The 15,174-nt window shown below is 41.1% G+C and overlaps 2 protein-coding genes across 4 annotated transcripts in view; both read right to left on the bottom strand.

Moving 5' to 3' along the window:
- The window catches only part of LOC110497098 (gamma-aminobutyric acid receptor subunit gamma-3), a 42,050-nt gene extending 31,667 nt beyond the window's left edge, over positions 1-10,383 (bottom strand). Inside the window, exons 1-2 of one of the 2 annotated variants that reach the window (XM_036952271.2) lie at positions 9,533-10,383; positions 8,802-8,953 (exon numbers count right to left, since the gene is read on the bottom strand). In XM_036952271.2, coding sequence (XP_036808166.1) covers positions 8,802-8,953; positions 9,533-9,585 — 205 coding nt within the window. In that variant the 5' untranslated portion in view covers positions 9,586-10,383. The remainder of the gene's footprint in view (positions 1-8,801; positions 8,954-9,532) is intronic. The other variant, XM_036952270.2, reaches the window with a different exon arrangement.
- Positions 10,384-11,984: 1,601 nt separating this feature from the next.
- Positions 11,985-15,174, bottom strand: part of LOC110495826 (gamma-aminobutyric acid receptor subunit alpha-5) — a 31,059-nt gene continuing 27,869 nt past the window's right edge. Inside the window, exon 10 of one of the 2 annotated variants that reach the window (XM_021571287.3) lies at positions 11,985-14,983. In XM_021571287.3, the coding sequence (XP_021426962.1) occupies positions 14,678-14,983 (306 nt within the window). In that variant the 3' untranslated portion in view covers positions 11,985-14,677. The remainder of the gene's footprint in view (positions 14,984-15,174) is intronic. The other variant, XM_021571283.3, reaches the window with a different exon arrangement.

Raw genomic sequence — 15,174 nt, 5'->3', positions numbered from 1 at the left:
ACAAGTCAAAGTCCAGACCTGAATCCAATCGAGAATCTGTGGAAAGAACAGAAAACTGCTGTTCACAAATGCTCTCCATCCAACCTCACTGAGCTCGAGCTGTTTTGCAAGGAGGAATGGGGAAAAAAATTCAGTCTCTCGATGTGCAAAACTGATAGAGACATACCCCAAGCGACTTACAGCTGTAATCGCAGCAAAAGGTGGCGCTACAAAGTATTAACTTAAGGGGGCTGAATCATTTTGCACGCCCAACTTTTCAGTTTTTGATTTGTTAAAAAAGTTTGAAATATCCAATAAATGTCGTTCCACTTCATGATTGTGTCCCACTTGTTGTTGATTCTTCACAAAAAAATACAGTTTTATATCTTTATGTTTGAAGCCTGAAATGTGGCTAAAGGTCGCAAAGTTCAAGGGGGCCGAATACTTTCGCAAGGCACTGTACATTTATGGCAGCAACTTTTTGAAGTCATTGGTAAAGTACTTTAATTCAGGGTTACCCAAATTCAGGCCTGGGTACCTCTGGGTGCACATTTAGTTTTTTCCCCCTAGCACTACACAGCTGATTCAAACAACCAATTCATCATCAAGCTTTGAATTAATTGTGTAGTGCTAGGAGGGGAAAAAACTAAATGTGTCCCCAGGAGGGGCCCCAGGACCGAGTTTGGGAAACCCTGCTTTAATTGAAGAAAAATGGCACTGTTGGAATGTTATTCAAAGTTGTAGTACAGTAGTTTTACTGTCAAAAGCAATATAATCATGACATATGGGAAGGTGAATGCACTGCCCACACAAATCCTCTGTAGAGTTTCCACATATGTTTGTTCTACGCTGCTTTGACTAGAGTTTGTCCACTTACTGTTACTGTTATCAGAGATTTATTTGCACCAAGGCCAGCCCCCCCCCCACCCCCACCCACACACACACTTCGCCCTCCCTGCCTCCCCTTCCTTATCAAGCAAGCATGATTACAACTCCCCATCTGCAGAGTAAAATGCCCCCATGAGGGTTTTAATGGAGGAGCATCTTTTACACACAGTTAACCTGTCAATATGATGAGAAATACACTTGCCCTCGTCAGCCCCGCCGGTCTCATTCACCACGACCGCACAATTCTCCTAGTTTATTCTCCAAGTTTATTCCCCTTACATTACATTACATTATTCCCCTTACCTAGTTTATTCCCCTCACAGAAAACAAAATGTTTTCTGTGGCCTTTTGCATCGCTGTTGTCTGGTCTGATCTTTTCTGAGCTGGCATGTTTCAGGGTAGGAGTGCTGATTGAGGATCAGTTTTGACTTAGATTACATTGAATATGATTACATGGACAGTGGGATCCTGATCCTAGGTCAGGCACTCCTATTTTGAGATGGTAAGAAGCTATGTGACAGGCTCTCCAGTGTCTTTGTAGCACATGGGGATGGGTGAAACGTACTCCTCAGCCTGAAGTGTCGCCACTTGCGCTGCTGAATCATTAACTGTTCGGTGGTGCCGACTGGTGAGATCATTTGGGAGGGTGGTCACGTGTGCTAGCAAAGCAGATGTCCAGGGTCTGCGTCTCTAGCCCAGTAAATGAGCACAATACCCTCAGTAAAGCCACTCTCGTCAGCCTCCAGTCGCTCTCTTCCCCTCTACCTCCTGTCAGCCAGAATCGTGACAAGCTAATTTCATCTTTCACAACAACAATCCAAACACAAACATCTTCAGACGAGTTCAATGGGCGCCGGGTGATATCTGTCATCCGTCTTAGGAGTCGTGTTAACAGTGTGTGCATCCCAAATGACACCCTATTCCTTAAATAGGGCTCTGGTTAAAAGTAGTGCACTACAAAGGGAACAGGGTGCCACATGGGATGCGGCGGGGTTGAATCAAGCCTTACTGCACTCTGTCTAACTGTCTTCTACTTCACTCTGCCAGACAGACAGAGGTCATTAAAAGCGAGGTGGTAGACAGACAGGACCTAGTGTGTTCTGGGAGTTTGGGGACAGACTATATTAAAATAGGAAGTGAGACATTTCAGGTGGCTGTGTCCCTGGCCTCCGCTGCAACCTGAAACTAATATCCTCTACTTGTCCTTATCAAAAGAGAGACCAGCCAGAGAGAGCTGTAGTTGACAACCACAAAGCATGTATTGGTGACAGTATTGCTGTACAATTTCAAAAAGTACATTTGAAAATGTTAATGAGACCCAATCAATCATACATAGTGGAAAATAAATGATATGTGTATATACATAATGTAAACACAGTAAGGGCAGGTGCAGTTGTTGTAGTTCATTTGCAGAGAAATACACATAGAATCCATATAGGATCTCTAAGACCTGATATGTGGTGTGTTGGTTTTGTCACAATTAACACTGGCTGCATTTACACAGACAGGTCGATTCTCATTGTTTTTCCACTAATTGGTATTTTGGCTAATCACATCAGATCTTTTTACATCAGTTCTTTTTCAGAGCTGATCTGATTGGTCTGTTTTGGCTGCCTGTCAAAACGCAGCCTCTGACAAACATTTTGAGTGAACCTGCAATGTGTTTCCTCCTTTATCTGCAATTGATTGAATTAGGGACCCAAGTCCACATAATTTCCTGTTGCCTCTAACCATTGAATTGATTTTCATCTGCTTCCCCATGTCTTGTTAGGGTCCCTAACAAGACTTATTAGGCCATTTTCTTGAAAAGTAGACATAGATAGACCGGGGACACCATGATCTAATCTCACCAATTACTCACCAAATGGCATGAGGATATGGGGGCTGCTTCGGAACAAAACAACAGCAAATTAATCTGTTGCTGGGTTCCAATGTTTGTGAATGCCCCGGCTAAATTGCCGAGTGTCCCTTTAACGATAGCACAGGGAATGGGTTAATAGCCTATCAATCCACCAGGCCCTGCTTTACTGGAGTTGAGACCTGTGAGGCCCACACTAACAGTATTAAGTTCAGCAGAATAGGAGGGGGCATACGGCTAGAGCTCATTATATGAGAGAGGCTTTGAACATGTATTGTGCACCTCTGGTGATCCTATCTTCATTAGGATGTCTGGTTCTGTTTCAGGTCCTGCCTGAAACATTGTGGCTCCTGCTAACCTGATCACTGTAGAGCCGGAAGAGTTGGCTGAACTTTACCTGATGGGAAACAGGTGACATTAGGTCAAGTGATCTCTGTTAATTTCTGATGGAGGGGAATCCAAGATGGATGCTCAGTTGCTTGATATGACCAGTGAGGAGTTTCCTCAATGTGTCTGTGGGTAATTTATTGCATCAATCTTGTACGGTCCAGAAGTTGGACAAGTTGGTTGATATACAGTACCAGTCAAAAGTTTGGATACAGCTACTCATTCAAGGGTTTTTCTTATTTTTTGTACTATTTTCTACATTGTAAAATAATAGTGAAAACATCAAAACTATGAAATAACACATATGGAATTCATGTAGTAGCCAAAAATCTAAATAGATTTTATATTCTTCAAAGTAGCCACCCTTTGCCTTGATGACAGCTTTGCACACGCTTGGGATTCTCTCAACCAGCTTCATGAGGTAGTCACCTGGAATGCATTTCAATTAACAGGTGTGCCTTGTTAAAAGTTAATTTGTGGAATTGATTTCCTTCTTATTAATGCATTTGAACCAATCAGTTGTGTTGTGACACGGTAGGGAGGTATGCAGAAGACAGCCCTATTTGGTAAAAGACAAAGTCAAGAACAGCTCGAATAAGCAAAGACAAACGACAGTCCATCATTACTTGAAGACATGAAGGCAGGTCAATCCGGGAAATGTCAAGCACTTTGAAAGTACTGTATTAAAAGATGTTTCGTCTTACACATTCTAAAAGGGCAGGTGAGGAATGTAAAAAGTAAACACACACACACACACACACCACCACCACCACCCACCCACCCTGAAGCATATTCAGTTCCATATTACATCCCCTCTTTCATTAAAAAAAAATCCAAATAAAGATTAGTCGTGTATTAAAATCGTCAGACGGCTTCCATTTGTATTATACTGTATATTTCACAGTAGATTCTGACAAAGTCTGGGGATTACACTGAGCTGGTTACAAAGCCCTTTGCATTTCAACTGTGGAAATAATCATTTGTATTCCCCCCTTAAACACCCTAGTAATCCTTAACAATGGGAGGGTGGAAGACACTCTTAAGAAGTTGAACATCCATAAGGATAACCTCCACTCACACCCTTGCACCTCAGCAGTGCCCGTATCAAGCCAATCAAAGTATTGCATGATTCTCTGGGCACCTGCTAGATTCAGGAAGTGGGGATGGCCGTGGTGGAACTAAATGAGGAGTCAGAGATGAGTGCTCCCCTGATTAGATGTGGGTTCCATTTAATTGAGTCTGTCTGGGAATCTCGGCTCTCCTCTCTGGTGGGTGATCTAATCTAATGACATTTCAGGGGGCTTAAAATAGAGAAAGGGGTATCAGGCATTCCCTGTCTGCTGAAAGGTTGCGTCATTGTGTCACTCTGGAGAAGCTTGAGAGGACTGAGTTTTCCCAATGTAGCTAAGCCTATAGTATTCTAAAAGTCTACTAAATCTACGACCATTATCCATATACTACACCTGAAGTAGATCCAATGACTAGACCAATTTTGTGGGCCCCTGTTCTGAAATCAATTCAATAGAAAACTGGATTTTGCGAGAGGACTGAGACTATCCAGTGCAGTCAAGCGAAGCCTTTAAGATTCTACAAGTTTACCACTCTCTGACCCTTGTCCATCTACTAAACCCGAGTGGATGAAATGTCCAGACCAATTCTGTGACCCTCGGTTCAAAAATCATTTAGATAGAAAACTGGGTGCTGTGTCTCTGATGACATCACTTAAAACAGGGGATAACGGCTCTGGAAGAATACGTAGCTATCGTCAAGGATATTAACGCCAGATGGCCCTGCAAACAGCACAAGAAAATCAATGGCAATACCGTCCATACAATCCAGGTAAAGCTGCACCACTTTCTGCGGCCAACCTTGCCCGAAATATCTAAAACCGATTCTATCGGATTGTGATCCAGCCAACGCAGCTTTAGCGCTGGAATCTCCATTCCTAAAGAGACTGTCTAAAGACATTTGCTGAGGGCAAATGTGGAGGCTGTGCAGTCACATCTGACCCAGTGGAAATGGGTAGTAGGTGTACTGTACAGCCAGTCTTTCAGTGTGTCTGGGTGAGCAAGGTTCATCTTCCTGAATAAGTGCCATCCAACGTTCAGAAGGAAAAATGAGTGTCGACCTTGGATTGCCTTCATTGTGAATCTGGATGGTGTGATTTTTAAAATGGTTCAAACTCAACGTGGGGGTCAAGCTTTGCATTTTGCTGGACTATAGCAATGCTACCCCCTCCAGAGTTATTGTCATGGATGAAAATGTAGAACTAATGTTTAAAATGCATCTTTTGGGAGGGGATAAGCATTTCCGTTGAACAAATCGGCCGCCAGGAACAGGGATGTTCAGAGAAGAGCAGCTGCATTCATTCTAAATCCATTCGTGTCTGAGGGCAATTTATATTTAACAGTGATGCACCTGCGTTTTTGTCAGAAATCAAAGTCCCTCTTCAATCATTTCCAACAGCAGCCTGACTAATGCTGGGGTTGTTAATTCACACTTCAAAAAGATAGACTGGAGTGAGGATCTCCTCTTACCCAACCACCCACTCTATGCAAACACACTCACACACACCTTCACATGCTGTGCTCAAACACACTCACACACACCTTCACATGCCATGCTCAAACACACACACACACACACATATAAAGCCATGTTTTAGTTACTTGTCAGAACTTTTTGGGAAGTAAATATGTATTCCCATTAAAAATCATAATCCTAACTCTTAACCTAACTCTAAACCTAACCCTAACCTTAACCCCAAACCCTAAACCTAACCCTTAAACCTAAAATAGCATTATAACTTTTCAGGACATGCAAAATGTCATGACTTTTCAGAATTGTTTTTGAGTTCCTGTCTTTTCAGGACATTCTGTTCCGGACAAATAGGAAAACAAGTTCACACACATACAAACACAGACTGGTGTAGGTACATGTCTGACGAACGTGACACTTTCCCATGTGCTACAACAGCTGGCAGTGGGTGGCCATGCCACTCAGACAATTAGCAACATCAAGTGTTACTCACACTCTCACACCCTTCAACCTGGAAATAAACCTGTGACTTACATATTTCAAGTGGACATGCCCTGACAGTCATCAAACATAGCCCAACACATCCAGCCTAGCCCCATAGACATCTAGAGAAGCAGCCAAGGTTCAACTCTGTTCTCCGTGAATGAATCCTCCACTGTGCCCGTGCCTGCACCGGAGGAGTGCCACGTGAGGTACTGGTACTTCCTAAGTTTGATGCTGATGTACCGTGGTGTGATTCCCAAACTGGGTGGCGCATCATCTTGGCATGCTGAGGAATAATATTCTGACCCACTTTGTCTAGGATCCCCTGACAACCCAAAAGGAAGCTGACATAATAAGGACACAAAAGCAGCCACTTCCCTCATGTGAGCTGAACCGAGAGATGCATCAATATCCATAATCTGTGAGGTGATGTTGGAGCTCAGAACTCAGGCAATACAATGTCCCAAGGCGCAAAGCATTGTAGTATACGGCTTGTATAACAGGCATGTAATGTATTCATACATGTTTATGAATATACAATGCATATTATGGCATTGTACAGCATTCAAAAGGAGCATATGTCTACAGTAAATATGTGGTTTACATTGTACACATGAATAAGAGACAATAATACATAATACAATTAGAATAAAGAGTACATTTGACTCTATTTGTAATACATTACATCTGACCTTCAGACATGACTGTAAAACCCCTGTATGCAAAAGGGGCGGACTGGGACAAAAATTTGGTCCTGGTATTTTATCCACACAAGCTGACACATCACTGAGCGGACTACCAACTCAAAGCAAATTGCCACTTGCCACATCATGATGATGATGATGGTGGAAAATTACAATTAGCTTTTTGAAAGTTCTATATCTTGAAAACGAGATTGCTGACATGCAAAACATTATGGGACTGTATCAACAGTGGACTAATAAAATAAATACCAAAATATCGTTTTAAGCGGATTATTCCTTTAAGCTTTATACGTTTTAAAATCCAAGCTAATGACTTAGGATATATTGCAAATTAGAGCCTGTCATGTGTGTTCCCCTGAATCAACACATACCCTAAGTATCAATTACTAATTACTAGCATTATGCCATGGTGTAACTGGTGCCACTACCTTTTACAGTTGGTGGCACCAGCCCATGATTTGGTCGGACCCAAATCATGAGCAATCATCTAATGAAGTCATTCATAGTGATTTATTAAGAAGTGTTATAAATAGACTGCTGAGGTAATCAAGTGATATGTTGCTTCATCCAACACATAATTTAATGCATCCAATCAGGTATGATTCAATACGTTTTGATGTGCAACCTAAAACAGTGAATATCATGCTTTTTAAAAAAAAAAATTACCATACACACAACAAGCTTATTTCTCAAAAATGTTGTACACAAATGTGTTTACATCCCTGCTAGTGAGCATTTCTCCTTTGCCAAGATAATCCATCCACCTGACAGGTGTGGCGTATCAAGAAGCTAATTAAAAAGCATGAGCATTACACAGGTGCACCTTGTGCTGGGGACATTAAAAGGCCCCTCTAAAATGTGCAGTTGAGGTAGCATGCAATTGGCATGTTTACTGCAGGAATGTCCACCAGAGCTGTTGCCAGAGAATTGAATGTTCATTTCTCTACCATAGACTCTACCATAAACGGTCTCCTACATCATTTTAGAGAATTTGACAGTAAGTCCAACCAGGCTCATAACTGCAGACCGTGTGTATGGCGTGTGGGCGAGCAGTTTGCTGATGTCAACGTTGTGAACAGAGGGCCCCATGGTGGCGGTGGGGTTATAGTATGGGCAGGCGTAAAGGGAACATAATTGTATTTTAGCGATGGCAATTTGAATGCACAAACATACCGTGACGAGATCCTGAGGCCCATTGTGAGGCCCATTGTCTGACCAACAGATGCATATCTGTCTTCCCAGTCATGTGAAATCCATAGATTAGGGCCTAATTAATTTCATTAAATTGACTGATTTCCTCATATGAACTGTAACTCAGTAAAATCAATTAAATTGTTGCGTTTATATTTTTGTACAGTATAGTTCTATCATTTAGTTGTCAGACTCAGGGAGCTAAAAGAAACAGTATGTGTCTACTGTATGAAGACAGTCTTGTGGGAAGAACTAAGTTCACTACCGAGATAATTAACATACATATCCCGAATCTGTCTTTGGCTGCATGAGATGGTTGTGTCAAGTGCAAATGTTAATATTTTATGACCAGCATTGAGTTTCTGACAACTTCCTTTCATCTAGATTCCATTTGTAATCAACAAGGGACAGATGGGGAGATGGTTGTGTCATGGAAACTAACCTAAGCCTACTATACAATACAGTGCCCCACTCATTGTTACCATGGACCGGTAAACAAATAGGCTGCCAAAATGTGTATCTGTTTATCTGGAATGATTTCCTCCTCCTGCTTGGTTGATAAGGTTGTCAGGTGAAGCTCTGAGCGCGTTGGTGGAACAAACACGCACAAAACCACCAGTGAGCGAGCACCGCGCCCGAGGAGGCCAGTTCAACACCATGGACAGCGCGCTTCCGACGTAGCCATTGAAGGTGCGCGTATCACCAAAGCAATTTCGACACTCCATTGAAAGTTTTTGTAATATCCGCAGTAAAAATACAGACATGTAACTCACCTCCAATATCAGGGCGTAGTGTCTTGTCGTAGTCCTTAAGTAAGTTATTTAATATGAGCGTGGCCTCTGCCTGGTGGTTTTTGGGAGCCAGCATCTGACTGACAGTAGTGTCCTCATAGTCCCCATCGTAGTCCCTTGGGTCTGGGTCGGAACTAAATATCATATAAAAAAGAAGTTCGTTTTATTAATTTAAAAATAATCTCAATATCACAGACTTTAGATTATAATTCATGCATTAAAAGTCGATCAGTCTTAGTCTTACAGGCCTAGGTTTTTGAATTCAGTGCATAACAAGTGCAGATGAAACCAAACTTTAAACTGAAATCGTACAAGAAGTAATTTATTTAACAGAAAAAAATATAATTCAAAATCAAACACATCTCAACACAAAACCAATTATTACGGACGTTCCCGGTTTTACATACAGTAATTCAACTAGGCTACCTACAGAATTTAACTACCTATTTATTTTTTGATAGAATAGACTATTCATATGCAAACACGTTCGACAGTTAATAATGCAAATGGAGAGTATAAATAGCTATTTGGCCAAACAATGATTCTGAAGTTCAATTAATACTCTGCAAGCGCGTCGGTGTTGTTGCGTATCAAAGACGCGCGTGACATACACAGCACATAATAGGCTCTAATTGATTTAATTCATTTGACTACAATTCACATTTCGACTATGTAAAAACAACACCTATTATCATAACAGTCAAGAGACTTACCGCACCCGTTGGACTGACAGAAGTAAGAAAGACACCAGCAACTTGGTTGTCATTGTTCATGAAAATGACTTATGATGAAGACGGTGGAGACTTCTGCGTTGTTAGAGCGGTGAGTAGAGGGAGCCAGGGAGGAGAAGGAGCGGTATATATAAACTGGAACTATTCACCCAGTGTATAGTTTCCTATAGGAAATCCATCAAATCTCCTGATGATCGACCATGGATTAGGTTGAATTCATCCGCGTTCGGAAGTCGCCGAGATTGTTTGAGCCGCTCCGGTCCTTCTTTGCAACGTCAATGATCAACGTCTTAAACAGCAGCACCCCACCTCCTTCCGTTCCATTCAATTACAGTAACCAGTTTATGCACCGACATGATGACGTTATCGTTCACACGATACAGTAGGGCGTCTACCTACAGATCGAGACTCGTAAAAAGCCATAAAAAACAAGTATGCAAGCAAAATCTTAACTTTGACTAGCCTATTCACTTTCAAATGTTTTTCATTACAAATTGTAGCTCCTTAGATCACATATTGCTATAACACGCTTTAACTTTAAGATAAATAATCACTTGATACATTTCAAGCAGAAAGCCACTGGAAAATGGCACCATATCCTCTCAAAGTTGCTCCCTTTCTGAGAAAAGGCTGGTTCCCTACATTGCTTTCCCAACCAAAGTCGTGCTCTCCCTGTTTTTGGGATACACGAAAAATGTACAGATTAACTATTGCAGGCTAAACCCTGACACATAATGCTATTGGCCACATTCGTGTTGGTTGCGTTCGTTTTAATAGCCTGCTTTCGATTAAACCTGTAAAGATAATCAACATAACGCGAGGAAGTTTGCACTGAGAAGCCAGACCACCTCCCAGCGGCTGGCGACGGTACTGCAATTTAGGGCTACTCTGTCTGTCCAACCTGGTCTCAGAGCATTTCACAATATTCTGTACGTAAATCTCAAATACTATTTTTAGTATAATATTTTACGTTTTGTATGGTATGTATTAATTAGTGAATGTCCACCACCCATTTCGTATGTTATGTTACAAATGACAATTCTTATTTTATGTTACGAATTTACAAATTTGTAAAACGTACAATATGTTATGAATTCTTGCTAGGTAGCTAGTCGGCTAACGTTAGTTAGCTGGCTAACGTTAGCTAGGCTAGGGGTTAGGTTTAAGTTTAGGGGTTAGGTTAAAGGGTTAAGATTAGGGTTAGGGCTAGGGGAAGGATTAGCCAAAATGGGTATGGTAAGGGTAAGGGTTAGCTAACATGCTAAGTAGCTGCAAAGTAGATAAAAAGTAGTAAGTAGTTGAAAAGTTGCTAATCAGCTAAAATTGTCCGTAATGAGATTCAAACTCACAACCTTTGGGTTGCTAGACATTCTCGTTATACACCTACTCAACCCCCCCGACCAACCATCATACTTTTGGTTTTGCCTTAAGTAACCATCTGTTTTATACCAAACGCAACATATCGTACTAATTTGAGAGTTCAGGATTTACAATTACTATCTTAAATCTAGTCTATGAGACCAGGCTGGTCTGTATGCCAGTGGAATAACACTGTACAGAGGATTTACCTTTTGATGTCTCAGTCCCAAAATATAATCTGCCCTAGTAGGAAATAGCATCTTCCAGTGTGGAGCAGGAACCAGTGTGGAGCAGGAAGCAGCCACAGAAGTGGGAGAGAGAGGTTTATTGTTCCCTGGATGCACATTATAATCCCACACCAATTGGAAATGTGGCAGCAGGTAGCCTAGTGGTTAGAGCGTTAGACTAGTAACCGATAAGGCTCCAAGATCGAATCCCCGAGCTGACAAGGTAAAAATCTGTCATTCTGCCCCTGAACAAGGCAGATAACTCACTGTTCCTAGGCTGTCATTGAAAATAAGGTTTTGTTCTTAACTGACTTGCCTAGTTAAATAAAGGTAAAGCAAACATCCATCTCTTCCTTTATGTCAAGCTCATGAATTTTGAAAGATGTTCATGACATATAAATACATCTGAATTAGGATGTATTCATCCAAATCCTCCAACCAGTACCCCTGCTTTCTCCCAGGTTTGATTCAAATCGATGGATTATGTGGCTTTACTGTGTAATACAAGTTGCCTGATATAGGCCACTGTATAGCCTATCTACATGCAACATGCATACACAGAGGATATAGGCCACTGTATAGCCTATCTACATGCAACATGCATACACAGAGGATATAGGCCACTGTATAGCCTATCGACATGCAACATGCATACACAGAGGATATAGGCCACTGTATAGCCTATCTACATGCAACATGCATACACAGAGGATATAGGCTACTGTATAGCCTATCGACAAACAACATGCATACACAGAGGATATAGGCTACTGTGACTGAAAACCATCCATTCTGTTTGATAATTTCTCCCCCCTGAAAACAGAATATAATAATAGGGTAAAACGTGATTTCAGTGTACTAATTTAATCAAATAATGTACATACATTTATTGACACTTTTTAGTCACATAATCCATTGATGCATCAGACACATACACATGGGTGGTAGTGTATGCACTATGCTAAGCTACAACCTCATAGCGATGAGCTATCATGTGTCTTTGTCTCAGCGTAGCATTGCAATTGTACATTTCTCCCTGCCTGCTAACACGCACCCCAGCTGTCCACTGCATAGGAGCACCACCATTTGTCATCAGTTAGGGCTTAAATTGGAGGGAAGCACACAGGGCTCCTGAATGGAAAAGCAACTTAAGCGGAACTAAATCCTTGACAAACAGATGTATGGCAGATGTGGCTGCCACAGTGACTGATGGGATGGAATCAGTCCTCTCTCTCCCTACACAACAGAACCTCATGGGCCAGTATTTCTATAATCCATCGAGTCATCAGCGCAGTCCCCTCCTCTCCTATCCTTTGCTAGTTGCTATTAGTGACAAGGGATAGCTCACACATGACACCTCCATGGGGTCATGTTCCATTTGTTCCATTAAGATGTACTTTAAGTCTGATTGGTGGATTTCTTTTCAGAGGGATGCTTCATTGTCAAGTGCTTAAAAAAAGAAAGGTTTGCTGCAGCCTCAAAGTATGTACACATTGACACCAGTACAAGGAGAATAGTACACATAACTAATGAATATACTATATCTGACATTAAATTAAATAGGTTTGATTTGCAATGGAATGACATCATTTAATGATGTGGCAAGTGGCAATTTACTTTGTGAAAGTCCTTTCTCTTGAAAACATGATTGCTGACATGCAAAACAATTTTGGGACTGTATCAAATGTGGACTAATGGAAAAAGATGACATACAAGTTTTTTTTGGTGGATTATTCCTTTAACACAAGATGTCACATAGAGACATACAAATAAAGAGGTATTTTAGTCACTGTCTCTATATACATGAAGGATGTCTTTGTTGCCTCGGAGATTTGAATATAAAATCATTAATAATAATGCATGTTCAGTTATTGCGTTATCTACAACACGATACTTTAATGAGAACTGTAACGTCAGTGACATTTAAATTATCCATCCGTCACTAATGTTATCCATCATCATATCCATAATTATCCATCTATTCTCTCTCTGTACACGCTGTGTCGACGAGTTTGTGTGATTCTCAGGAACAGCTTGTTTCATATAGGCTGTATCTCCATCTTTTACAGAAGTGGGGATTCTTTTTCTCTCTCCGGTACGGTGGCCTTGAAGCACAAACGTATTATTTCGTGTTTCATCTTTCATTCTTTCTTTCTCTTTAAAAAAAAAAAAAGATACCATATCTCGATCTCTTGAGTCTGTAACAAGAAAGTAGGTGTTACCACAGAGGCACCATGCCCCGGAGCCCTACCCACATGCTCTCCTTACCGTACCCTGAACAAAGCGCTCTGGGCCTGGGGTGAGGGTGGGTGGTCAGTCCCATGTGGTTCGTTCTCTCTCCAGGGGCCATATCAGATAGAGTGTTTAACAGGTACAAGCTCATTATCCCAGGCTAATTCAACCCTAGCAGACTTCAGGGACTGGGGCCAATCTGGTCATGACACAATGAGGATAGGACAGCAGTGTAGAAGGGCTGTGTTCAGTAGGGCAAACTGTGCCAAAATGTTTTGAAACGGTAAATGAAATAAGTGTTTCTTATTGAACAAATCCAGGAAGTGCATCCATGTTTCAGTCTGTTTTTTTCCCCATTTGATTGCTAAGGAACACGACCCTGAAAACGGATCCTGTTACAGTATACGAGTTCAACCTTTCACGACAAAGGGTCAGCTCAAAACTTCTAAGTAGGCATCCACTCCCTCTAGCTTAGGGAAAACGCTTTCATTGCAATTGAAAAAGTCAGACCTAATCAACCAACCATTTTATAACATGGTAATGCTTAGAATGTTCCGACTGTGCACTTTCACCTAGGTTGATTAGACTGTATCATCAATTACATCACAGCGTTGTATCTTGCTTATTTGGGCTCTGTCTCCACAGTTAGACTAACGTTTGTCCAAAAAATTATTAATCTGTACATTATATAGATAGAGGTAAGAAATAGTAACATTTTAAATTGTACAAACAGTACATGTGAGATGGGCAAAAATGACAAAAGTATAACAACGTATGTATCCAATAGAGATAAGAGAGATTTGTCTGCAGTATTATACAAACTTTACCAAATTGACTGGAAATGACACTGAAAATCATTACTCACCACTTTCCTAGCCTCACTTTCCTAGCCTCCAATATCTTACTTCATATTACTAACACAGCATGTGTTTCTCAGTCTCTTATTCTTCAAGATGACCGGGTTATAAACAACAACATAAATGCCACGACAGTTTTCAATTCATTTGAGGCCAGGGCAAATGTCCACACTGCAGCATTTCAAAATGTCCTTGTCGGGTTTCACTTTCAAAATGTCATTGATTTTCACTTTCAAAATGTCATTGTTGAATTAAAGCAATGTACAGTAGGTATAAAGATGGAATATCAAGGCAAACATGGGTAGAGTATCTCTCTAAAAGCTTCATGCAAATGACAGTATGAGAAAGACAGAACCCATGACATCTCCCATCCTTTCTGAGACAGTAGCATTTTCTTTAGCAGCTTGTAGGCCAATACGGTTGAAGGTAGGGTGGTGTGTTTGACAAAGACACTATGTTGGAGCCAATATGTTGACTCCTTTGATGACCGGTTCTCTGTTGAGGTAAGTAGCCCAGTACACTAGGTTAAAGGTTCCAAATAGGACAGGGAAAACTATCCGGGACATTTTGTCGATTTTGCTCACGCTGTTGTAGGTTTTCTTGGGGTCCAGGACTTCTGTTTCAGACGATCTTAGTTGTATGGAGGTGCTGTTGGAGATGGTGGAGATAGAGATATCCTTAGTGATGTTGGGGGTGTAGTTCACTCCTGCTGTACAGACATTGTTGGGCTTCTTAGAAAGCACCATAGGGTCCCTTTTCTGTTGAGATAAAACATTTAAAATGTATCATTTAATATTTAATACGGTACTATTTGTGTTGCATGGATACAAATAGTCTGTGTTACATGTCGACCCTCACAAACCGGGACTAAACGGTCAGTAATTATTATGCATGTACAGCATCAATGTTTCCATTACGTCATCCCAAAAACACGACCATAGCTCTCTAT

This window comes from Oncorhynchus mykiss, chromosome 18 (genome assembly GCF_057628025.1).
Source record: "Oncorhynchus mykiss isolate SJ-2025 chromosome 18, ASM5762802v1, whole genome shotgun sequence".
NCBI classification, from domain to species: Eukaryota; Metazoa; Chordata; class Actinopteri; order Salmoniformes; family Salmonidae; genus Oncorhynchus; species Oncorhynchus mykiss.
Note: the sequence above shows the minus strand (reverse complement) of the source record. Positions and strands in the feature narration are given on the sequence as shown.